The following is a 26334-nucleotide window of genomic DNA, read 5'->3' on the forward strand; positions in this document are numbered from 1 at the left end:
TACTGTGTTGGCACAAGCTTGGTACAGGAATGCAACTGTTAGTCCTGTTAGCTGTTTCAGTGAATTTAGGAAAGGATTGAAACTGAAAGATAGTTTTAGAAAGTAAATTTTGTTTGTAGTTGTGATGTATGTTGTGGGTTGATATAAATTGATTTATTTAATTTTTACTTCTGGCAGCATTCCATGTTGCCCCAAAGAAAACCCCAGTCCTATCCTACAAAGCTTGTTCACAGGCAGAAGACGTGAAGTTCAGAAGGAAGACTGCAAATGTCTGCTTGTGGTCTTCTGCCGCCATTCTCAACTGGTGGTCCAGTTCCGTGTTGCCCTTTCCACATTACCTCCTTCAACCAAAGGTAAAATGCTTTTGTGGTAAGAGCACACAGCCATTTGGTGAAACGTACTGGTATAAATCTCCTGAAGAAGATAGTGTAAGAAATGCAAAAACTCAGTGGCTTTCTGGTGAAAGAGGATGTTCCAAATTCCCTGCATGGGGCATTTTTAGGAAGTGTCTGCTTTTACTTAAATTCTTCTTAGTGTTCTGTTATGATAAAGAGCTTGGTCCTAGTTGCCGATGGAGAAAAAAAGAACAATACAAGACCTGTGGCTGTCACTGATCGCCTAGTAAGATCAGGATGGGAATTTGTCATCAACAGAACCTTGCCCTGATGAGCACAAAGGAAATTTAGTAATTTAAATGGACAAAAGTCTAATAACCTTTTGGTCATCCTGCCTCAGCCTGGCAGGTCTCATCCAGATAAGTTGCTCTGTCCTGTAAATTTTAAATAAAGCCAGCTAACAGTGGGTAATTTGACTGTGAATCCCTAACAGTTTGCAGATCATGGTGACCTAGTGGAGATAGTGTGATAATTTCTCCTGGGAAACAGTCCCACTGATGACAGAAGTGTTATAGCCAGAGCTGTTCACAGCCATTTCTTTGTCTGCACGGAGGGGTTGCAGCATTCAGAATGCAGTGATTTGTTTTTCTCCCCTTTTTGTTTTCAATAAGCAGCACTCCTGGGTCCCTTACTTTGCTGTCTTTCCATATTCTCAAATGTTTCTGCTCTTCTTCCAGATGCTGCTCCTTTTCTGTTTTAAAACCCCGTGCAAAAAATGTGCAACCTTAACTCCCAAGACTACTATTTAATTAACAATGTGAACCTGCACTGTCAGATAAATAGAATTGAGCTCAATACTTCCCTTTCCTCTAAAGAGGAATGAAGCTTTTGGGTGTGTGCCTTTTTATTTTTAAGAAAAAAAGCATATTGTTAATCTGAGCTTTAGCTGAATTTGGAAAATCCGGTTTGTTTCTTACTGCTTGCTGGATTGCTATCAAGCAGCATTGCTCTGGCATCAGCAATCAGCATTTCCATTAAGCTTGCAATTTTCACACCGTTGGCTGCGGTTAGGTGGGAACAGTGAGTGCTGGGGTGGGGACTATATAAAGAAAGTAAAGGATTGGAAGTGAAGTGGCCTACTCAACTGGTCCTAGGAGTGATGGGTTATGCCAGCATGTGCTCCAGCCCTCTGGCAAGCTGTCGTTTCTCATTAAGAATACAGGCTGCTTTCACGCTTATAGCCTGAGAGTCATGGGGAGAAGAGGTAACAGCTGTAGAGTGCTGAGATGTTGGTGATAGGGACCTTGCCAATAGCCAGCTGCTGTCTGCCACGGAGTTCTGGTGGCCAGGAGCAGGAATTTGGCAGTGCCTGTGGCAGCAAGCGGGGAGGCAGCAGTTACAGGAGCTGTCCAGCCAGGTGATTTCTTACAACCATGAGCAGGGTGCTCCCTCCTTATCCGAGCAGAGGGAAGGAGCTGAAGCATGTTGAATAGTGATGTTGACAGAGCTTCTATTGCTTCCCCTGCTCCCCTGAGAGGGGACTGCAGCAATGGTGCAAGTGTCTTGTTTTCTAGCGCTTTGTCTGATTGATGGGAAGCTGCAAGTGCTGTCCCTGAGTAATTGGTTCGCTTGTCCAAGGGTGCTTGGGATAGTTTGTGCCTCGGGGGGTTCTGGTGTATTAGTTTGTAATAGCAATGTAGCTATTTCTCAGACATGCTTCCTATTCCTACTGCTCTATCTGGAAACTACCTCTGTTGGTTCTTTTCTGTCAAACCCTATCTGTAGATATTAGTCTCCTGCTGAGTTTGTTTTAATCACTGCTCTGTTGAGCGTCTGCCATGCTGAACACGGCCAGATCTACACCCTCTTAACACTCAGGTCATCTTAGTATACCATATCTGAGCCTTTTGCTTCCCTACTTCTGAATTTCTCTTCAGGTTACAGCATTTATTACAGGTGATTGTTCCGGGATCTCTCCTCCTCCTTGTAACAGCACAGTGGGATATATGGTTATCCTAGCTTAGCCCTTGTGACTTCCAGTCTGGAATAGGAGAGTGGACTGGTCTGTGGTTTATGGTATTGTCATGCTGTGAGAGTCTGTTCTACCCACACACTGCTGTAGTTCCCTTTGTGTAAGGCGATCATGCTGAATTTTGGAATCTGGAAGACCATTATGAGAAGGCGTTGTTTGGCTTATTACTTTTCAACAGGCATTTGATGTTGCCCATTAGAGACATAATAGGCATAGGTGGGCCTTTGGTCTGACCAGATACAGCCAGGCTGTTCTTGTTACTCCATTTATGCTTCCAGAGCTGTTTCAGGCAGAATGGTGCTGTTTTTTCTTTTATGTTGGAGGAATTGAAGCACAGAAAGAAGAACTGACAGCACACAAAGTGCTGCTTCCTGAGGAATTTAATCCAGTTTCTTCTTAGTTCTAGTCTAGTGCACTAATCCTTAGCAGATCTGGCTCACCATGTACTACTGTGAGTAGTGTGGACCTTGCCTTGAGAGCACGTATATGTGAGCAGGCTGGCTGTAAGAGGTCCAGGATGGTTACTGCGCTGCTGAAGCACTCGGGCAGAGGATTTCTCTGCAGCAAGGAAGTATTGCCTGGATGTCATTATTAGCTGCCCTGTAGTGACATGTGGGTGGGGATCATCCTAAAGGGGTTGTGAGTTGAAACACTGAAAGCAGGACACTGAATATACTGTTGGTACAATGGTAACTTCCAGAGGGAATGGGAAAATTGCTGTTCTTCCCAGTGTGCCCTGAGAGTTGGAGGGTAGAAAATTGGAGGATTTTAATAGAGTGCCGGATGCTGTTAATTGATGTTACACTGCAGCTTCTGAGGAGCCCTCGCATCCCTTTCTCCCTTGCTCCTTTGTTGAGGGCCATTATATGCTCCATTAGAAGATTTTTGACCTGTGAGTGCAGCAGATGTGGTGATGGAGGCCTTCATACTGTGCTCAATCCATCCAACCTCTCATTGATGTGTGTCTCAGGGCTGTTTTCTGCTCTGTTGTGCAATAGCACATCAGAGCCTTCTGATGCTCTTGGCAGAGTCTGTGCTACATTCTGAGTTGCCCAAGGGATGGTACAACTTTTCCTTTTTTTCCCTTTTTTTCATGTAACCTACCTCCATGCTTCCGTTGCATTACACGTGATCCAAACAGTGAACACTGAACCACTAAATAGAACAAAAACTTTGTGCAGATCCCAAACATGCTGAGGCTGAATTTACTTCTGTTTGAGATAAGGCTTACAGGGAGAAAAGGTAAGTCTGCTATGGGAGGAAGAAGAGGGGAACAAGGGAATGAAGGGGGTCTGCCCAGAACAGGAATTGCCTCCTTCCTGGTAGAAGAGAAGAGGAGATGCTGGCTGCCCACAGTGTCCTTACAGAGGATTGGCTTGAAAAAGGGCAGCAAATAACTGAACCAGGAGTACTGTTGCTCCTCAATAGACAGACTGGCCTCAAGAGCTGATAAGGGAAAGTGTCCATCTTCAAAACCAGCTGTGTGGTGGCAGAGCTAAGAACCTCTTCCACTGCAGTCATTTCAGTTTAAAAAGCAGGGAGGGTATCTGTAAAAGCTGGTGATGTCACTTTTCGTCATTTTGGCTCTAATAATCCTTGGGAGAGAAAATTGCTTTACACCACTTCCACATACAGCCAATCATATGGCTTCATGTCCAGTTTAAGTGTCCACTCAACATGCTCTGCTTGGCTTTTTTGGCTACAAATGCAGGTGTTCAAGGCTGTGTTCTCTTCTTGTTGATTTAAGAAGCATAGCCAGTGTGCTTGCTGGCTCAGGTCACAAAATGAGGAGCTTGCATGCAAATGATGATGGCTGGTAGTTTAGTGTAGTTACAGGCTCCTGCTTCTGTTGCTAAAGGAGTTCTAGTGGCACTGTTGCATTCTGAAATTAGAGATGTTTCGAGACCTACTGTAGTGTGTGTATTGTGTCCTGGTAAGGGATGCCAAAGACGGGTATCTTTAGAAAAAAAAGGCTTTAGAGGCTATTGCAAAAATGGTGGTGTTTTCCAGTTGATGTTGAAATAGATCTCATGCCCAAACCACCCATCACTGTTAAATCCTGGAGCGCAAATTGGGATAATGTGGCTGAGCCCAAGTGAGGGCCACAGTTCTGTCTGCCTGGGCAGCTGAGAGATTGAACTGCTCGTCCGTTGGGAATGAACACAGATAATTTCCCAGCTAGTGTGAGAGGGCAGCCTGCAGATGGGCTGCAGGAGGAGGACAGTTGATTGCAGCAGGGAAAACATGACACATCTGGTTTGGCTTCAGGTTGCTCAGGAGTAGCAGCAGCAGTGTCCCGTTGGGGTGCAGGGGCATTGAGCCAATTGGACCTGTGCTCTAAGGGTTTATTTTGTGTGTGTAATTCACTGAAGGGCAGTGGGCATATGAAGCTGGATCTGTAAGTTGCTAATCCTGAAAACTCCAGGGTATGGCTGTCCTCATTTTCAGTGCAGGGTCTGCCTTGCAAGCAAACTACAGAGACACAGGTAGCTATAGATTTAAGGGCTTGTTTTCCACAGTGTTCTTGTTCCTTAGAGCCACTTGAGCAGAGGCTGGTGCAGAATGTGCTGGTGTGGAAAATATCAGTTGCTCTTTGAGTATTGATGAAATATATATCCTGATTAGGAGCACTGCACCTTTTTTAGGAATGTGTGGTCTCAAAACAGTTGGATAAATTTGCCTGTGCAGTGCACACAGTGACTATAAACCTCATAAATTAGTTCTTCTGACCAGCTCTGAGCCCAGCACTGATTTTCTTCATGTGAAGCACATCCCCCTTCTTTCTAGTTCTTAGGGAAGGAACAGCATAGATCGGCCGTGAGTGGGCTACGATGCATTGCAATTCAGGTATAAAGATTGATTTCAAGCAGTGGTAATTCGTATCGTCTTTGTAACTGGAACAGGAAAATTAAACATGAGCAAATACATCACAATGGCTGGAACAAATGTAGGAGCTGTTGTTGGGGAAGAACAGAGCAACAGTTCAAGTGTTGTCACCAATATAGAGCAGCTGCAAGTGCTTCAGGGAGGTGTCTGAGAAATACTGCAGCGGGCAGTTGTAGGGTACTTGCCACTGTCAGTCGGTGAGTGCTCGTGCTCTAGACGATGAGCTTGTTCTTTAAAAAATAGTGTCCCTCCACCACGGGCAGCTTTCATGTTCACTGTGTTTGGATGTTCAGTGGCTTCTTGTCATGTTGTGTGACCACTCTCTGCCAAAGGCCTTTCAGCAGGGTTCTGCTGGGAGAGTGAGAGGCAATGGGATGAATAAGAGGCTTCACACCACTTCTTAGAGAAAATCCAGAGCTCTGCTTTCAGAAACCCCAACTGCAGCGTCTGGTCACGAGGTGCGGCTGTGTGGAATTGTGTGGCCAGGAAAGAGGAAAAAACTGTGCTTATATCTATTAAATAGAGAGATGCCCAACAAGGTGCTGTGACAGAGATGCAGGGCAGCTGTCTTCAGTCCAAGGCACTGACTGTGGGAGACTACTTTTTTGCTGTGGAGGCTTGGTTACCTTGGAAACCTGTTTTTAGCTGGATATCTGCTCAGGTGGAGAGCCCATCTGTACCTGCTACTTCTTTGTTTTGAAATGGCCGTTTTACAGAAAAATATCTGACAGGAGTATTTCTTGGGCTGGATTATTGTGGAATCCAGGCTCTGCTTTTGGTCCCAGGCGCTTGAGTCTGATGACGAGGTGATGATGGTATGAGGAGGTCTGTGGCTGGATTGAAAAGGTGTTAGTACATCTGCTTCATGAGGTGAGCTGTTGTTAGGGAAGGGAGAGGTGCTGCTGCTGATTGTTAAATACTGGAATAGCTCTGAAAGATAAATCACTTGCGTGTCTGGAGTTCGCAAAGAACTTTGTTCGAGTTTGCAGTTCAGCTTCAAGCCACCAGCTGAAGTAGCCTTTGCCTGCGATGAATAAATACCCTCACTAGGACTGTAATCTTACCTTTTGGGGGGGCATATATAAACTTTTGATCCTCCCAATGAAATTCTGGTATCAGAAGGTAGGGGTTGCAGGACAGTATTCAGCATCTGTCAATTTTGTTTAATTCTGGATCTTGCCAGTTTTTACACAACTGTCTTTTTACTGTAGGTTTTTTGGTTTTACCTTTTCTGTATACTCTGTAGTCCTGAAGAGCAGGAGGGGAAGGATATCTAAATTTTGCCTGTATGTCATTCCTGTTCCCTGTGTTTTATCTATTCCTATTTCATAGCCTGTACCTTTGGGCTGAGATGAATCGTCTGTTCTGTATTTGCCATGGGGTTCTCCCAAACCAGAGTTGGTTTTCTTGCAGGTTACTGAGTAGTGTGTAAAAGGGGGAAGAACAGATGAATAAATTCTAGGTGAACCTACAACAAATCAGAGTAATGCCTAGCATTACTCCTTAGATGAAGTTACCAGTTAGCAGGTAATTAAGAACCTTTTTAAAAAGTCTGTATAGCATTCCAGCTTGACTTTGCGGGCCGTCTAATTCAGATGTTTTAAGTTAGAAATCTGCTTGCTTGAGAGCAGAGAATACATTAAGAATCTGTTCTAGGCAGGCATCAGCCTTCAGCCCTGAGCAGCTATAATGCAGAAGAAAACAGCTTTCTTTTTTTTTTAAATTTTCAAGAAATAGAAACAACAAGATAAAGAACTTTTCATTTTATTCAATTGCATGGAATATAGTTGTTTGTTGTAAAGTCTGATTAAAGCTCTTTTAGCTAACCTTTTTGTTAATTCCCACTATCACTAACTGATTTTGGGTGGTTACAGCAGGAGCTTTTATTGTTTCCTTACGACAACTGTGAACCAGATCTGTAGTCTCTACTGCGTAGCCCTAGATAACTGACACAATAAAGTACTATATCCTTCCTTGCACCATTGCAGCAGCATTGACATAGAGCTACAGAAAAACTATGCCATGTTTTTTTATGTTTTTTTTTTTGTTGTTGTTACTTTTTTTTAACTGCATGTATCAACAAGAGTGACAGTTTGGGGCTGACTGCATATACATCATGTTGCTGATGTATGAAGCAGAAATGAGACAGTGGATTCTCCAACCACCAGGCTCACTTCAGGACCTGGCAGATAGAAAAATCTCTGTGGACTGACTAAGCTAACAAGAGCCTGAGCAGATTTGTTTGGGAAGTCAGTGAAGGAGAGTAAATGTGGGACAGAAAATAGCTCACTTACATGTCCATCACATTCTTTTAGCCACAAAAAAACCCAAACCCCACATGAAAATGGATATATTTCTGAGAGGTGAGCAGCTGGCATTTAGGTTAGTTTATGCTAGGTAATTGTGGTGGGTTGACCCTGGCCGGATGCCTTCCCTCCACCCTTCCCTTCCTCCTGGGCTCAAATTCACTCCCAATTTCTCCACCTCCTCCCCCCAGCAGCGCAGGGGGACGAGGTATGGGGGTTGCGGTCAGTTCATCACACGTTGTCTCTGCCGCTCCTTGCCCCTCGGGGGAGGACTCCTCACACTCTTCCCCTGCTCCAGCATGGGGTCCCTCCCACGGGAGGCAGCTCCCCACAAACTTCTCCAACATGGGTCCTTCCCACGGGCTGCAGTTCTTCACAAACTGCTCCAGTGTGGGTCCCTTCCATGGGTGCTCCTTCAGGAACAGACTGCTCCAGCCTGGGTCCCCTGCGGGGTCACAGCTCCTGCCAGCAAACCTGCTCCAGCGTGCGCTTCCCGTGGGGCCACAGCCTCCTTCGGGCACATCCACCTGCCCTGGTGTGGGGTCCTCCATGGGCTGCAGGGGGATATCTGCTCCACCGCTAACCTCCACGGGCTGCAGGGGCCCAGCCTGCCTCACCATGGTCTTCCCCACGGGCTGCAGGGGAACCTCTGCCCCAGCGCCTGGAACACCTCCGCCCCTCCTTCTTCACTGACCTTGGTGCCTGCAGGGCTGTTCCTCTGTCCTGCTGCAGTTGTGCAGCGTTCCCCCCACCTTCCTAAAAATGTTATCCCAGAGGTGCTACCACCATCGCTGATGGGCTTGGCCTTGGCCAGCGGTGGGTCCATCTTGGAGCTGGCTGGCACTGGCTCTGTCAGACATCGGGGAAGCTTCTGGCAGCTTCTCACAGAAGCAGCTTCTGACCTGTTACCCCCACTACCAAAATCTTGCCATGTAAACCTGATACAATAATGAAAAAGCATCTGTATTTGTGACTTGTTGAGAATGGTTTTGCTTTGAATTTTATTTTTAAAATACATGTTATTTTCTCCTAGCTTTGATCAACTTGTTGAAGTTTCTCATGTCTAATGAGACTGTGTTGCTGGCCAAGCACAATATCTTCACCCTCGCTCTTATGGTGAGTACAAATAAAGGAAATCCTCTTATTTTAAATGACTGAATTAGTTTTGAATGAATCTTTGGAAAGAATCCAGGATTTTTGCCCTGGTAAGGAGATATCAGAGAAAGGCCACAAAGTTGAGGAATATTGTTGTGGTTTGTTTTGCTAGATGTTTGGAAAGGGCAGTATTTGGACTGACTTGTAGGGTCTGCTCATTAAAATGAACAAGCCTGTGTGAGGAAAGACTTAGTTTAATTTTCCAGATTTGGTAATGCTTTTTTCTTGTTCTGTGGCCCTTTGTATACAAAATAATAGAAACCTGTTGTCCTGGCCTTTATACGATAGTATTTAAGCTTCTTGTCTGTCTCTTCTGTACTATAAGGAAAGTAATAGATAAAGCAATGAAGTAATGTAATACTATGTAGTGCAACTGCGAGTTATTTCTTTGAAGGTTTTGGTCATAGTTTGTATTGTTTTTATTGCAGAGTAGACTTTGTGTAAATATTCCTGTTGTAACTTCTCTTCACTTCCCTGTATAGGTCGTGAACCTGTTCAACATGTTCATCACTTATGGAGACACCTTCCTCCCCACTCCCAGCAGCTATGATGAGCTGTATTATGAAATAATTAGGATGCATCAGAATTTTGACAACCTTTATTCTATGGGTGGGTACCCCTTGACTGGTCAGGAATACTGGTGACTAGAAGTGAGGGGGGTGGTGGAGGGATGTTTGTGTCAGATGTTTTCTGTCCACCTGCTGCTGATGTGTGTCTTGGTGAGCGGACATGTTTTTTGTACCAGGACATGTTTAGTAAATTAAGAATTGAGAGAGGGATAAACTTATTAAAGGGATACATTTTTTTGTCTGTTTGTTTTGGAAAAAAAATAGCAACAGACCCACTGCCTCTCTAGCAGCCACTTACTGTTGTTGGAAATATAAACTTCTAGGTATGTGGTATTTCATGCATCTTCGTGTAGTTTGCATCTATCACATTTGACAGTCTGAAGTCAGAGCCCAGGTATGTTCTGCAGAACCAGCCAGCACAGAGGAGCACTCAGTGCAAATAAGAATTTGGAAGAGAATTTGAGAAGCTTGTAAGAAGGAGCTTGCTGTGCTAGACAGACCACATCTACTGCACTCATTGCCAAAACAAAGCAAGAAAACAGCCCTCACAAACCTGCTTGCAATGACAAGTGAATCACTGGACTGAAGAATGTGCCTACTGGCAAAGCAGAGAGAAGCTGCCATCCTTCAAAGAGAGGCGTGCTGGAATGCCACCAAGTGACACCCAGCAGGGAAAAGAGGAACAAAGGAGAGCAAGGAATGCATGGAGGCACAATCAGCCAGAGTTATACACAGGAGCCAAGGGTAGCTGCAGCAGTGCTGCTGTAGTACCTGCACGCTTGAAGCTGTGAAGAAAAGAATACAGCTGTTCTTTGTTTGCTTTGTTCTAGAAGAACCTTTCTTCCCTCACCCCCTGCCTCCCTTCTCACCCACGTGATCACCCAATGAACAACAGGAGTTCATATAAGCAAATGAGGGGAGTTAAAGGGCAGTGGGAGAGAGACAGTTTGCCACAGTACTCTCTTGACTTGGGAGGGAACTATCCTCACCTAAATAAAAGTAGCTGATACTCCTTGCAATTGGAAGCAAAAATGAACTGCCCTTTCATACAAACTTCCTGCAGTTTTCATCCATTACATATGGGATCACTTGGCCATTTTTGTGCCGCTGAGCACATAGATTTTTTGCTAACCCATTCCCTACTCCCAAGAATCGCAGCTAGTAAGATGAGGTGCTTTTACTAGCCAGTAATTTTTCAAACCTGTTCCCTGTGGAAGCTGAAGGAAAGTGGAATGGAAGAATAATGCACTCAAGTACTTACTCAGTTGGGCTGCAATAGGCACATCTGACCTGTTGAAACAATTCATTTGTCACATGAATGTTTCCATCCTGCTCCACAGAGCAAACCCCTTCAACTTAATGCTGTAAATGCTTGAATGGAAACTCGATGATATATTACTTTGGACATTCAAGTGCAGTACCTACTGTTTGACAAAATAATGTTACTCAGAGCTGGCTTCTTTTTTTCTGCAGATGACATGTGATGGTAGCACTTGGAAACAAAGTGTCACTGTCTCAAGGTGATGAAAGCCACAGGTTAGCCAGGTGTCCTGACAGCTTCCCTTGGCTTGTCAATCCATCTCACTGGGACTACAGTCACCCTTCTGTCCCCTAGCCGTGGAACATCTGTTGGCACAGATGAGAAAACTACTTTATTCTTTTGTTTTCCTGTTAATGTGGCTCAAACTTTCTACATTGGGAGTGGAGGTGGAGTCTAGTTGCCTTGGGTTTTATTTATATATTTTTCTTGTCCTGAATCTGAACTTCATCCATATCTGCAGGACTGAAAGCTTCTCTCATACAGTAATAGGCCTGAGTGTGCAGCTGCTGTGCTTAGAGATTCACTTGTAGCATCCGTGTTTCCAGATGATCCTAAATTCTGACAATGTGCTGTTCCTTCACTTCTAAGTTTAAGGTGAACCCTTCTTGTGGAATTTTACTTCCAGAAAACCCTGTATACACAAATTCATAGAAAATTCCCTTCTATTCAGGCAATATGGAATATTAATCAAAAAATGCGCTACAGGATCTGTTATTGTTTTGGTACTTACCAAGAGATGTGCTGGTAACTGCCACCATAGAAATACTACATATTCTGACCTAAATAAATACTTTGGGTGCTCTAGCAGAAAAGATTTTGATTTCCTCTAAGTTCTTCCTGTTGCAGAATGTTTTCAGACCTGCTCCTAAGTCTGTCAGAGACTATCTGTGTAAGAGAACAACGCCCTCATTCCTACAGGGAGTGTTTTTCCCTAGGCTGGTGTGTAATCCCTCTCTGTAATCCCAGATAAACAGGGAAGTAAAGAATCCATCACTGCTCGGTAGGGTTCAAATCAGAGAACGTAGTCCAGCTCAGATGGAACCTTGCGTAAATAGGAGCCTGAGGAGAACAGTGGAATAAAGGTATCATAGACTTGGGACACTGTCCTGTTTCTGGGGGAAATTAATATCTGGTGATGAAAGCAGTTAGGAGGACCTAGGCTCTTCTATTCCATCTTCTTCCTGTCTCCTGGTCATTATCATGTTCTGCGCACCTCTTCCATGTTCCTTACGTTTCCTAGGTGGACTTTGAAGGGAGCTTCTGCCTCAAAGATTACCTTTGTTTTGATGTGGTTTCCAGACTTCCACCTCACCAAAGCAGAACTTTTTGACATTCTGGATTATAAAATTGCCAGTTCTGTGCCAGCACTGTTAACTGTCTTTTCCTTTCAGTTCTAAGGCTTTCTACCAATGCTGGCCAATGGAAGGAGCCTGCAAGCAAGGTGACCCATGCATTAGTCAATATTAGGTAAGGAGTAGAAGTTAATAACCATTTTAGAGATTCTTGTGTCCTATGTGACTGCATTCTTATCATGACACTTTCATATTTGTTGTACTGAATTTGGTTTTGAATTTGTTCTCTTTGTTGGGCTAAATTGCTGCTCTAAACAGGGCCCACTGGGATAAAGAGAGGATCACCAGGGTTTGTCCTCTTTCTAATAATTCTCTTGGCTCTTCTGTAGACTGAGTGCTTTCAAAGCATAGCACAAGCTGTAATGAATTAATCCTCACAGCATTCTTGGGAGGAGTTATACGGTAGGGAACAATGCTGTGCTGGCAGAACAATTGTGGACCTAATGGATTTCTGTTGCGTGATTCTATTGCAATTCTGTGAAGCTATGAAGGGGACTATAAGCCAGCTGTAATAAGCAGATTCGAGGCCTCTTTTCACATTGCAAGATTTTTGTGTGTGTTTAAAACTGATTATTTAAGGACATTTCAGTATTCTCTTCAACCTCTTCCTCCTGTTCAAGGACAGAAGTTAGTTCTACTTGTAAGGATAAGGAATATCTGGGAGTGCTTCTGTGCTGTATTCCTTAATGAGAGCAATAATTTATTTTTCCTTGCTTCTGAAGCAGCTAGTACTGATCAAGCTGGGTACTGGGCACGAGGCTCATGGATCTGATTGACTGGAAAATGGAAGAATGTTGAGAGAGAGAATGTAGCATTTTTCTCTGGCTTGCAAAAAACCCATAAAAGATAGTATTTATACTGAAAAAAATACCTGTCCCTCACTTCCTTGCTCACCCCAAACACTTGGTGTCTATGCAGCAGCAAGTAGCTCAGTGCTGCTACATTGCTAGTACTTGTCATTTTCCTTACTATGAAAGAGGTTGCGTAAGACAACTCTCAGAGGGCATCTTTCAAGTCAATATACATCTTATGTGTCTATAAACCAACTTAAAGGTTCCCTTACTAAGCCTGTAACCTTAATAACATCAAGTATGGTTCCAGAAGATTTATTTTGCTACTACCCTTATTTTTATTTTTTGTAAATAGACATAAATGAACGCTTGTGGGCAGATAATGTACTCGGAGCAAAGCAGCAGAACAGATAGTTGTTGGCAAATTAACGTCATTTACTGTAACTCAAAGTGTCTGCCCTGGGAATTCTCTGTATACCCAGGGAGAAAAGTCTAAACTGGGAAGAGATTAACAAAAGCAAGTCGTTGCAGAGGGGTTATGCTCACCTCTGGTTTGTGCAACCAAAATTTTACATTGGCTCAGTTCCTGTTGGCTTAGCAGCTGCTCTTGTAAAGATCAGCATGCAATTGGGAGAAGTGGCAAAAAACTGGGACTGTGATACCCCTCCCCGGACAGCCTGTGTCAGACATGATCAGTGCATGGCGCTCTCTGGAACCAGTGAAATCTCTGGCATGTTTCTCTTCTAGACTTCTGGAAGCTTTTCTCTGCTCCACCCAACTGCTCACGTATGTTGAAATTTCATGTGGTCTTTCACTAGCTTTAGAAGTTTTCATGAAAGACTTTCATGGTTTTTCATTATGTGAAATTAGACGGGTTTAAATCAGAGATGATTCAAGGCCTGGAGAGGAATTAGACTTCAGAGAAGTTAGTCTGTTTGACTTATCCCATTTCCTCTTAAAAAAGAAAGTGAGGGCATGGGTGTTTCATCTACTTGTTTGTTCTCTTCTCATGGTAAAAATTTTACATTTGAAAAGTTCTTTAACTGTATAGATTTCAGAGCAGCCAGTTGTTGGAAGCTGGAGAAATCTGAAGGTGCCGTGCTTTTGTGAAGGTGACTGAAACATCACACTGTGAAAGTGGTGGCTAGATGCCTTTTTTTTTTTTTTTGAGAGAGAGAGAGAGAGAGAGAACATGCTTTAGAAAGTTTCAAAAGACTTATCACAGTACAGGGAAATCTGTGAAAAGTGAGGAGGAGGGATTAAGCAAGTTATGGCCCTGACATAGGAACCAGAGGCGCAAAAGTGCAAGTTGTGCTAAGGGTGTAGGGGGGGATGAATGGTCTTGAAGCTAGTCAAGAAGTGTCCTATATGCGGCTGATTTCACATGAGAAGCTCGACTAACATATAACCTGGTACTTCAGAAGCCGGTACTTCAAGAGGTAGTTGAATTTTATGTGCAGCTATTTAAGATTTGGCTGGACAGGGTGCTGGGCTGTCTTGTCTAGACTGTGCCCTTCCTAGAAAGGGTTGGACTAGATGATCCCTGAGGTCCCTTCCAACCTGGGATTCTGTGAAGTGAAGGGCCTGTGATAATGTAATACTCCTTTTTGGACTAGAGACTGAACGTGGACGTTTGAAAGTTGCAGATCATGCAGCAGAAGGATGAGAGGATAATTCTTTGAAGAATGCCTTGAGCCTTCCAAGGTCTGAAGCTTTCTGCAGTCTGGGAAAGACCATTCTGTCCTGGTCTGTTGGCTGTCCCACTTCTGCAGCAAGGTTTCTAGGAAGACCCTTAATACTAAGGTCACATGTTTTCTTCTGGTGTTGGGCCAGGAGTGCAAACTGAAGCCTTGTGCATGGCGCACTTCTGGCTCTGTGTTGCAGAGTCCTGGAGATGTTGCAAGCCCAAATCACCAAAGAGAAACGTGAAGAGAGGGGATGCTTGAGGAGAATAAAAACCCTTTAGGGCTGTCAGGTTCATAGCTGTATTGGAGAAACGCAGTATGTTAATGAATGACAATATTTTCATAAGGTGTAATTATCTTATGCATTGACAAGGACATACTGGGTTGAACCTGGCTTAGTTCCTCCTTGTCTGGATTGCCTGTTTGTTTGTGCCCCTTTGGTTTCCCCTAAGAGTGGTCTTAGTATACAGTTTCTTATTTGGATGCCTTTGCCATAAAGGGAATAAATTTAGACGAATCCACCTCACATTTGGATTTTTCCCTCAGCTTCTTCCATCATTCTGGAAAGTTTTTATGAGCAATGTTTACCTGCTTTTTGCTCTAACAGTGCGGTGCAAAGTCACCCTTTGGTTTATATCTTCACCTCATTATAACACCCATTTAAAAGTGAATAAATAAAAATTGTCATTTACCCTAAGGCTTTTGGAGGGAAAGATTACAAATGTAAAAACATCTGTGTGTGCATGCATGTGGTAGGCTTTAACAAGCATCTTAAATCCTAGTGTACAATCTTATGTGTATTTCTGCCAGGAGAGGTGTGGCGACTTTTGTACCTTGTTTTCAGGGTGCAATGCATTTATGTTACAGGAGTAACCGTTGGGGAGACACATAAACCAGTCCTGCTTGTACCCCACAGCACTGGATTGGCAAGGTCATCTGATTAGTTGCTTTAATACAGAGTCAGTACGAGTAATACCTAGAGAATCTTTGACACATTCTTGTTTAAATTCAGCCACAGAGAGAAATCCCACTTTGTGTATCCTATTATGGTATTAACTGTACTTTTTAGCTGGACTCTATTCTCCACTAGACAGTCTGATTGGGTTTTGTTGTTGCTGATTATCTGATTTCTCTAGTCCTTACTCCAGTGGAAAGAGCAGTCACAAGTGTTCTTTTTTTGAGTACTGAAAGATGGGAAGGCTATTCATACCTTCTCTCCATACCTTTCCTTTTTACAGACAATTCATAATTTCTGTCCAACCTAAAGAAAATGAAAATTTGAAGAAGGCAGAATAATAATAGCCTTCTCTAGCTGAAATCATACATGTTATACTGGAATGAGTGATCCCTATTGCTGTCCTATCCCATAACAGTGATTATAACTTGTATCTGTGGATTTGTCTCTGTGGTTTACGTAAATAATTGAGACATGATGGACTGCAAGATATAGCTGCAGTGCTGATGGGGTTGAAATAAGAAGCTGCAGCAGTTGGTGGTTTGAAAACTCACCTTCTCACCTATGAGGAAATAAGCACATTTTGAGACAAGTAATTTTTTTTAAGCTAATGAGCCTTTTTAAGATAACGTTGTGCAGGTTTGCATTTAATGAGAGTTTTATTAACTCAGGGTTCAAAGGGGCATGTTCTGATTGCTTACTCAGCGAGGAAGGTGGCAGCTGAATCCCTGTATTCTTTTAATAGGCTTTCTCCTGATCAGGATTTTTTCCAAGGTGAATAAATATATTAACTCAATGATTAATAGACTTAATTTCCTCATTGTCTCAAATTCAATCCCATCATCATTTTTAAAGTAATTTTATTTTTCTCACTGAAACACTTTTAACAAGCAGAGAGAAAGTTTTTGTAGTATGGAACTAGGCGATAGGATTTTTTGTCTTTTAAAGGTGTTTCATGTGCTGTTGTACCATGTGCTGCAATCCTCACTTGGCTGCTTTCATTCACTCTTCCGTCTTGCAGCTACTTTTGTTCCATATGAGCCACCCTGTGTGGTATTCTTCCTTTGTACAGGAGGTGCTGCTTCTCCCAAGGCTGCTTTTGGGGCCCTAAAGGAGAGATTGGGGATTTGGGAGGAGCACTTAGAGCATCGCATGGATGTGTATAAAATGGTTATGCTTGTTGCCAATCTGGGCAGGAACACTCTGAAGGAGCATTTACAATTTCACTTAGGTGAAAGAAGGCCAAATTGGACCGTGCTTGTTTGTTGTAGGATACCTGGCATCCCTGCTCTGAAGATATAGCTCATGTTAAATTACCAGCACTTACTGAAAACCTTGACAGAGGAGGCGGCTCTGTTAGATATCTGTGATAGATATATTGCGATATTTATGATTAGATATAGAAAGTGAATGACTGCAAGCAGTCCACGTTAGTACCTTCAGCATTGTTCTGCTTTACAGCAAGAAATTTAGCATCTGTTCATGGGGAGAGAAGAGCTAAATGCTGCTGACTTCATCATGTTGTAATGGACGGCTGTAGCATTTATGTAGGATGTGTGAAAAGGGACCTGCTGATAGACAAGTGCTTCTGTATAGAGCAGAGGCCTATGGATTGCCATCAGCTGAGACTGTAAAAAAACCATATTTTTATGATATACATATATGCTTCCCTCCTTCCCTCTCCCTTGCTCTACAGACATAATGGACACACATGTTTCTTGCCAGAATGAGTAAGAGAATGAAAAAGGGAGGGCAAGCTTAAAGCCTGTTTATGAAAATAAAAGGTCAAGAAAAATCTATGTGCATATATATATAAAATATGGATGTCTGTGTATATTTTTTATATATGCACATATACATGTGTGTCTCCATATATGTATATATAGATATCTGCTTATTTATAAATATATATACATAAGTAATCACACACGTGTATACTTACATATATAAAAAACACACACACAAATATCTTGCCTTTGAAAATGTGCTAATCTAAAGCCATAATTTGCAAGCTGAAAAAACCAAGATGCTTGTTTCCACCTTCTCCGAGATGAGCCACGAGGGTTGGCTAAGGATGCCAAGGTGTTACTCCCTCCAGCAGCAGGGTGCGTACGTAACCCCTGGGACTGACAGACCATGTAGAACTGCTTGGCTCGGGCCAACCAGCCCTGAGCAGCAGAGCATGCACGGGCATGCAGGCTAGCCTGGAGTAATCCTAGAGTTCGTTCCCAGTGGGTCAGACCCACTTGTGAGGGCTACCACTGGTAGAATAACAGCTCCCTTGAATTGTTCACTAAGGTGTGTTCAATGGTAATGACCTCTGACATGCTGTCACTGCTAATCAGCCTGGCTGATCTCAGATCACAGGCTAGTACAAGACAGTCAGCTTTTTTTTTTTTTATAAAAAAAGCAACAAAACTCAAAGAGAAACTCATAAATGTGTTTTATTGGTACTTTAACATCCTAACATAATTTTGCCAGGATTAAGGATCAAATAGTTGCTAAAACACTGTAAGAAAACTTCCAAGCGTTAAACACATAAGCTATTTGAAGAATTAGTTCATCCCAGTTTTCAGGTGGTAGCCTGAAAAAATTATGATGCTGAAAAACTGAAAGTGGATTCTAGATAAGGATTCTGGCTTGGTTCTAGATCTTTTCTAGTGACCTGTAATTGCTTCGCTCCTCAATGAAGGAGCAAAGTTGTTAGACCCTTCTTGTTACATAGGGATTCTGGCACAGCAGAGCAGTTCCTGACATGCCACAGTGGTTACAGCAGAGCTTGGTTACTCAGAATTCATCTGCTATCACTGCTTGTGTTCCACCTGACCTTAGAGTATTCTGGTAGGGAAAGTTCATTTGCTAGGAGCGACAGATTCTGATGGGAGCAGATTCTGGCATTAGCTGGCACCTGAACAGAGGAAGCAGGTGGAATGAAAGGGAAAGACCTCACTTCCAGGCCACCGTGACCAGCAACATCTTAACAGAAGAGTAAAAGAGAAAGAAGCACTCCTATCTCAGGGTGCGTTGTTTCATCTTTTCGTGGCACTACACCCATGCTTCCACTATTTTTATTAACATTTAGGGTTTTTCTTTAGTCGTGTAACTTCAGCATTTCATTTCTTTTACATTATCTGATTTCTTATTGAGGCAGCAGTGTTAGTTTTCAGTTATTGCTCTTTATTTACTAGCTGATTCATCTTGGTGTGCTTCTCTTACAGAGCCGTAGCCAATTTCATTCTGCTATAATTTTCCTTCATTCTTTCTCATTCATGCAGTGGCTTAATTGAGTGTTGTCTCTGCCACTGGCCCAAATCCAGAGAGCAAATCTGTCAGTTGGGTGGTGTTGTATGGACCAGTTCCACTAACACAGCAGTGTGGTTCAGCGCATCAGGTGCATCCCAGGCCACCCTCCTGCCTTCTGCATGTAACTTCCCTTCCCAGGCAGCAGCGACTGAAATGCACTCTGACAGTGTCAAGCCTGTTTTCTCTGTAATGAACTTTTTTTTTTTCCGGTGGGTTTCTGGGAGGATTAATTTCTTTGGATGTCTTTTTTTTTTTTTTTTGTGGTGACTTAAGGCTTCTAGAGCTGATGCTGATTTTGAGAAAGCTGTTTGTATGGTAAAGAAATGCCTCTATTTGAGGGGCCGTACCACTACTTGCTTTCTTCATTGCACTTGAAAGCCATGCTGCAAGGATCACTTTCTCTCTAAAATTTCATCCTCATAGTAAGCAGTGCTTTTTGGATTGGGGTGGGAATGAAGTTGAAATAGAAGTGACTTATTCCCAGGATGGCAGCCACACTTAGTTGGCTTTCTTAACTTCTTTCCAATGTCTGCAGTTGTATCGGCCACTTGGATCTCCTTTCCTTATGTCATGAAGTCAACAGGTTGGCCTTTTAAGAGGGAACTTGCAAAAAGATCCAGTTCTGTATTTCAGCTGCTCTGTAAGGTGAGGCGCCTGTTCAAGGGAGGATTGTTTGCTGGGCGGAAAGGAAACTCTTCTGCAGCACAGGTGCTGTTTGGCAGGCTCTTCCTAAAGTTCAGCAAATGTCTCGGTTCATGTGATTCTCAAGGTGAACATCTCACTGCAGAGTTTACCCACTTGTGAACCTTCATCTTCCTGGCCATTTTGTTGGAAACGTTTCTTCCTTGAGATCTGAACATTTTGGAAGGTTAGCCAGGATCTCTAGGCTACTTAAAGTTTGCTGAGAAAAGTTACGTCTATTACTGAAGTATTGCAATCCAGGTTTCATCTACTCTGTATCAAATGCAACTGCCCTGTGAATAGGCAAATTTGTGTCTGCAGATCTCATTTACGGGATTCATGGACACAGATTGGGGTTTGTAAGATGGAATTTGTTAAGCTGCTAGCAAACTTTTCTTCAGCTTTGGAAATGCAATGTTTGGCACATATATTTCTGCTTTTGTGCCTGTGAATTCAGGATCTGGAGCTTTGGGAGAACAGTCAGTAGAGAAGTGGTCTCCTGTTTGATTTATGTGAGTGACTTTGCACTGCTTGGTCTGAAGAAGTGTGGCACCAGGCAAGAAATTATTTTGTATTTTTCTTGCCAAATACCTTTCTGTGTAGAAATAATAAAAATAGTGGAGAATATATGTTAGCATTTGGAGTGGTTTTGGTTTATTTCAGAAGTGGACATAATATTTATTGGTCAGAAGTTATTTTTCTGACTTGTTTGCAGATATGTTGGTCTTGAATCCCCTTGCTGGGCACAGGCAAGTTATGTATGAACTCAGTAATACCTTAAGGCATATGCTGCAAAGCTAGGATGCAGTCTTGTAAACATCGCATCACAGGATTTTTGTGCAGCACAAAATCCGTAAAGGTCTGCTGGTTTCTCGCTTTGAACAGTTGTATTGTTTCATCCTGTTTACGAGAACAATCTTAATTATTTCTCTGGTACTGTGGCTGGCCTGAGTTCAATTCCTAATTGGTAGATTTCAACCTTACAGACAGCATCTTTGTTGGTAGCTCTAATGCAGCCAGGAAGCAAGACACTAATAGCCTCTGCAACCAGATTCTCTTGGCCCCAAGAACTGGCCCTACTGGAACATGATTGAAGCACAGTTTGAACCAGCTGTTCATAGCTTGTCAAGACTTTGCCCATGCTGTTCTTATTCTTTGCGTAAATATAAGAGAGACTGATCTCCACTGGTCTCAAATCTAGCTTTCAAGCTTTGCTTCAATGGAGAGAGAACATTAAGCAGCTTTCTTCATAACCCAAACAATGTAAAAATCATTGTGAGCTTAAATAACACCTTTATCCCTTGAAAAACGATGTAGTGTAATGCTGTTTTGCTCTTTCTGTTTAAAAGAAAACTGTTGCTCACAGCAGCAGCCAGAATTATTATTCCCTCTGAAAGTCTGGGGGCTGTGGGATGTGTACTTATAAAAGAAAAAAAAAAAAAGCTTTTCAAGATCCAGTAACAAGTATTTCTTATTATCTTATATTAGTGGGGGACCTAAAATTTGGTTTTGCTCTAGAAATGTAAATGTTCTATTCTCTTAATTCTTCCTTTAGGACTAAATTGACAAAGTACCTGCTTATTAAGTACATCTGCTCATTAAGGTAATGAAGTACCTAACTCATCTTGAACTGAAAGCAAGGATAATACATTGTTAACATGACTGCAGACCTGCAGTCTGTCTGAAGATTGCACCAGATTCTGGAGCTCAGTTCCCAGGGAACTGTGAGAAGAGGGCAGTCTTGTTTGTAACACTTTACTCATTAGAAGAAAGACACATCCTAGCTTTCAAAGTTAAAATGCTTGGTTTTTAGGAGCTCTTCCCACTGAAGGCAGAGAAGGTTGTGTTGCCCTACCAGCACAGGGGCTAGCTTCACAACCATCAGTAAATACCGGTTGGTATGGCCAAGGTAAAAGTAAAATGCTTCCTTGAGGGGAAAAAAGGGAGTGCGAGCGAGTTGTGATTTTTTGTCTGTCTTAACATGAAAATATTTTGGACTCTAATATCTGTCCAGTTAGAGACCATAAGAGACTTCAGAGGTTCAGATGGTTTGAATTAAATTGGCTGAAGTTCTGGGACATTTGGGAGAAAGTCCCTGTTTGGGAATCCCAGAATGCAAACTTCAGTTATTACCTTTTTTATTCTTTAAAATCTTTTTCTAACTTAGAGCTAGAAGGATAATTCAGAAAACGATGGTGTAATGCTTCTGAGGTAGCGATTTCTGCCTTAGCTTTGAGGCCAGATTTCTTGTGCCTGTCCCAAGGGATGCTAACTGTAAAGGTTCGGCAGTCAGAAATGCCCATGCGCTTGGCTGTTTCTCGGCTATCAAAGCCAACCAGATTAAGGTAACAGTGATCTCATGAAGAATTAATGTGTGATGGGTATCAGATTCTTGTATCTCATGCTGATAAGGGTTTAGTGGAAGGATGTTACTCTGGCAAAACTGCCCCAGTGTGCTTCCTCAGCCTGTGCTTCTGTGATCGCTTGGAGCAGGTATAAACTGACAGTGTTGCTGAGCAGGAGGATTCACCTGCCATTCATTCCTGCCACCTCGCCTGTGGGTGGCAGCCTGCATTGTGCAGCTGCATGTAAAGGGGGAGACTGGGGACCTGGACAAAACTATCTAGGAAGGCAAAAAAAGAACGAAACAATGTGCTTTAGCCTGGGTGAGCTCTCGAGCCTTCGATGCATACAGATAGGTGAGTGGTTGTGTCAGCCCTGTAGAGGGTGTGTGTACAAGCAGCTCGGTGTCAGGGACAACAGGACGGTCTCTTAGCAGCATTGGCCTGTTATACCAGTTCTAGGCTAATAAGCTGCAAAGTGGTTTTGAATTTTATGTCCGCTGTCACCAGTGGTCACTGATGTGACTCTTTGCAGGGGTCTAGGCACATGTTCTTTTGCTTGTGCTGCCATGGTACAGGGTGGTTTTTGCAAACTGTTCTTGCTGTTAAGACAAGTATCAACATAATGATTGCCTAAAGCTTTAGTTTGCCTACCAGGCTTGAGACGATACTGCCATGAGCCCAAAAGGTGAGAACTTGGGTGCTACTTGGCAGGGAGTCTTGAGTAGGAGGCCTGTGATGTGTTAAAGGCATCCTGCTGCAGTGGAGTCCTGTTTGATAGGAAATAAAAGCATGGTTTCAAACATGTCATATTTTGATGGTGGCTGAAAGTGGAATGACCTTAAAAGCTTCCTGGCAATCCTTTTGCCTGACTTTGCTAGAAGACTTTGAAAGCCCAAAAGCTTTTTCATGTTGCAGCTTTAGTGATTAATTAGATCATCACTTTGTGTGTTAATTACAGTGACATTTTTCTTCTCATTAGTTGCATTATGGAAAGTTTCTGAGTCTGTGTGGGATGGGAAGTAATGCAACCTTTGTGGCCAAGGGAAGGATGATTTCAAACTTCATAACACTGAATTTCAGTGATGGCTTTAGGTACTGTGAAAATCTGCTTCTATCCACTATAGAAAATGTAGCTGGTAAATGCTTTGAGCACAGGATAAATGCCTTGTATTCTAAACAAACTCGTGAAGTTGCCCACACTTTGGATGAGGACTTTTAGCTGGATCCTTCTTCCAGAAGGTTGTGTGTTGTGTTAATTAATGTAAAGCTCTTGCTGCTGACAGGGGGGTATAAATATGATATACGTTATATAATGTCCTTCATGGGGTGTCTGAAAAGGCTTAACCAGGGAGCCTCTTAAGCAGAGCAGTGTACATGAACAAAGGTCAATTGTTTTCACTTATACTTTTTCGTAATTATTTAATGTCCTCCTTATAATTTTGCAACACTGCTTTGGAATCTGAGCTTGACATTAACTTTTTATGGACTTTTGAGATGAGCTTGTCTGAGGCAGACATTCCCTTCTAAACTCAGAAAGCAATAGGTCTGCCATATGTTGTTCTTGATTCCTTTTGTTCATTAGCGTTTGAAAGCTGTGGCTGCTTTGAGGCTAGCCCATGTGTGATACCGTAGCCTTGCTGAAGGAGCAGACCGCAGTCCTCACTGGATAGCACCTATTTTTTTAACTTGTTTGGTGGCCTCCACTCTCAGCATAAACTTCTGTCATAAATGAAGAGCCACAAAACAAGACTGCTCCAAGATCTTAAGTTTGGCTGTGAAATAAAGTCAGTCAGTTTGCAGTGAAGGAGGTTCTTCCTGAATTCTTCCAATGCTGGAACGGACTGCTCAGGGAGGCTGTGCGATCTCCATCCTTGGAGTTATTCTAATCTTGCCTGAACACAGCTCTGTGCAAACTGGCCTAACTGGCTGTCATGGTTTTAGCTGGGATAGAGATAACAAAAGGGAAAATAATGAGAGAGAGAGAGAGAGAGAGGGAGAGAAATGAAGCCCGGGGTAAAAAAAAAAACCAAACCACAAGTAATGAACTGCTCACCACCTGCCAACCAATGCTGCCGATTCCTGAGCCACGATTGCTGTGTCCCCTGGCCAGCTCCCCCAGATTAATATACTGGGCATGATGTCATATGGTATGGAATATCCCTTTGGCCACTTTGGATCAGCTGTCTTGGCTGTGCCCCCCCACCCCCGGCTTCTTGTGCACCCGGCAGAGCATGGCAAGCTAGGAAGGTCCTTGACTAGTACAAGCACTACCCAGCAACAACTAAAACATCAGTGTGTTATCAACATTATTTTTGTACTAAGTCCAAAACACAGCACTATGCCAACTACAGTGAAGGAAGATTAACTTTTTCCCAGCTAAAACCATGACACTGTGCCGAGTATAAAGTTGGAGCACATAACCTTCAAAGGTCTGTTCCAACCTAACCCATTTGATTTTAGAGAGCAGTCTCTCCACTGCAGGGTCAAATGGTAAAAGAAGTAAGAAAGCTTGTTTTCTCTGAGTACACTAAGCTATACGTTAACCCTGGGTCCAACTGCGAAAGATGCTGAGTAGAGCACTTACTTAAATCAGTGGGAACTTGTGGTGCTTAGCATCTATTTTCTTTCTCTGAAAGATCAGTAAAGGGTATAAACTAGAGGACTCTAAGTGTGTGTTGGTGCAGATGCCCAGTATTGTCTGTTGTCTGCGAACTTGTCAGTAAATTGGATCCTGCTGATGAGATCCAACTATGCAACTCAGTCATTTGTGAGAAGAAACTGTTCTCAGTATGATTAATGCTGTGGTTGATGATGGGGATAGAAAGCGCTTCTTTGAATAATGCCTATAATGGCATATTCCCCTGTGTGTATGTTTAAAGGAAGAGTCTATGGTTATATGAAATTGAGGGCATTTAAGAGGCAGTTAATGACAAGTGAAAATGATAGCTAGGGTAGATTAATTGTTAAATGAATTGTGCCTGAACTTGCTGTCATTTTAATGTGGTATCGGTTTAATTGTAAGTATGATGTTATATAGCAGGCAGGCATGAAGAAACAATACTGTGCACTTAGGTTCAGGTTAGAGGAGTTTAAAGGCTTAGCCATTGGGAATTTTTCCTCAAGTGTAGCCATCTTTTTGCTGTGCGTGGGGGTTTCTTTGGTATTTTTTTTTTCTTCCCTCTGGAGTACCAAAATATGTATTTTGATTAATTTTGCTTATATAAGTTTTTCCTGATGCTTTTTCTGACAATACCGTAAAGCAGCATTTTCTCTTAATCAGTGTAATATAAGTTTTGTTTTAACTGTTTTTGGAATTAGATTATACTAACTATACTTGGTCTGGAACATAGCTTGTGGATTTCCCTCCCCCCTGCACTTTATTTCCAGGACTATTTATTTAACTTTGATTTGGCATGGGGCTACTTTACATTCATGCTTTCAATCTGAGTGGAGGCATAAGGGAAATTATGAGGATAGAAGAAGACTGAAAGCAGTCAGGCATAGGTCTCATCCTGTCATTACTCTGAAGAAATCTGTCTTTTGAATTGATCTGTAGTGACAGTGGGGCAGGACAGCACTGGCAGAAGCTGTATGTCTCTAGCAAGCTTTTTTTCACACATGGCCCATAGCCTCACTTCAGTTGAGTGAGTTTTGCATGGTTTCTGGATGAACTTAAATGTTGCTGCCTATCTTTTGGTAAAGTTTAGAGGTCCCTGTTAAAACTTACATGCACTGAATGGTTCTTAGGGCCCTCTTTCTGTCTGATAACACTTTTTTTTTAAAAAACATTTGCTGTGTTTGGAGGGGAATCAGTTTGGGCCCAAGGACACCTAGAGGATGAGATCTTTGATTGCTTTCAGCCTGCTCATCTTTGTGATCCAGGCTGTGCACTCACGGAGAAGAAGAAAAAATGACCTCTGCACAGTGAGATAGGAGAATACTCACAAGCCTCTTGTAGGAAGAGCGGAAGCCTTCAGATTCATCTTCCAGAAAAATAAACTCTGATGGGGACAGGCGCAGACACAAACAACAAGAATCACTGTTTCCTTCTGAAGGCTGCTTGGTGCGTGCTTTGCCCAATCCAGCAATGTGAGAGCTAGTGGTTACTAATGTAGTGGGAAACAGAAGTGACGTAGAACGGCTTCTGAAGCTGGAGGGCAGTTTGTAATGTGAACAAATGGGCAGGGAATATCATGAATAAATAAAGGGTGGAAGTGAAAGGATTTCTAACATTAAAAGCACTGGGAATCTGGGGCAGTCTTGTGATCAGTTAGAACGATGCAATCTACACTGATCTAATTCCGCTTAAAACTAGTCAGGGAAGGCTTATCCTGTAGCTAAGAATGTGAGAGGATGGAGAGCGCCAGAATCCCAGGCTTGCACCAGGAGGAGCCCGAGTAAGGGATGCCTGCTGAGGCTCGAAATGAGCAAAGATTGACTTGTTTAGTTTTTTGGTTTTTTTTTTAATTCCCCCTGCCCCCATCAGTGGTCTTATCAGCTCCAGGGCATTACGGAGATCAGGTTGGTCAGTAGATTAGGATGTGATTCAGATAGTCTGGTAAATACCATTGTAGTGTTTTCTAAAGTATAAGGCTTGTAAACACTTGTAGATGCTTTT

At 42.8% G+C, this 26334-nt stretch overlaps 1 protein-coding gene across 3 annotated transcripts in view; it reads left to right on the forward strand.

Annotated features, from left to right (window-relative positions):
* Positions 1-26334, forward strand: part of ARMH3 (armadillo like helical domain containing 3) — a 127635-nt gene that overhangs the window by 46342 nt on the left and 54959 nt on the right. For all 3 annotated transcript variants that reach the window (XM_075108220.1, XM_075108221.1, XM_075108222.1), the window contains 3 exons: positions 8593-8675; positions 9197-9323; positions 11996-12071. In XM_075108220.1, the coding sequence (XP_074964321.1) occupies positions 8593-8675; positions 9197-9323; positions 11996-12071 (286 nt within the window). The remainder of the gene's footprint in view (positions 1-8592; positions 8676-9196; positions 9324-11995; positions 12072-26334) is intronic.

This window comes from Phalacrocorax aristotelis, chromosome 12 (genome assembly GCF_949628215.1).
Source record: "Phalacrocorax aristotelis chromosome 12, bGulAri2.1, whole genome shotgun sequence".
Taxonomy (NCBI): domain Eukaryota; kingdom Metazoa; phylum Chordata; class Aves; order Suliformes; family Phalacrocoracidae; genus Phalacrocorax; species Phalacrocorax aristotelis.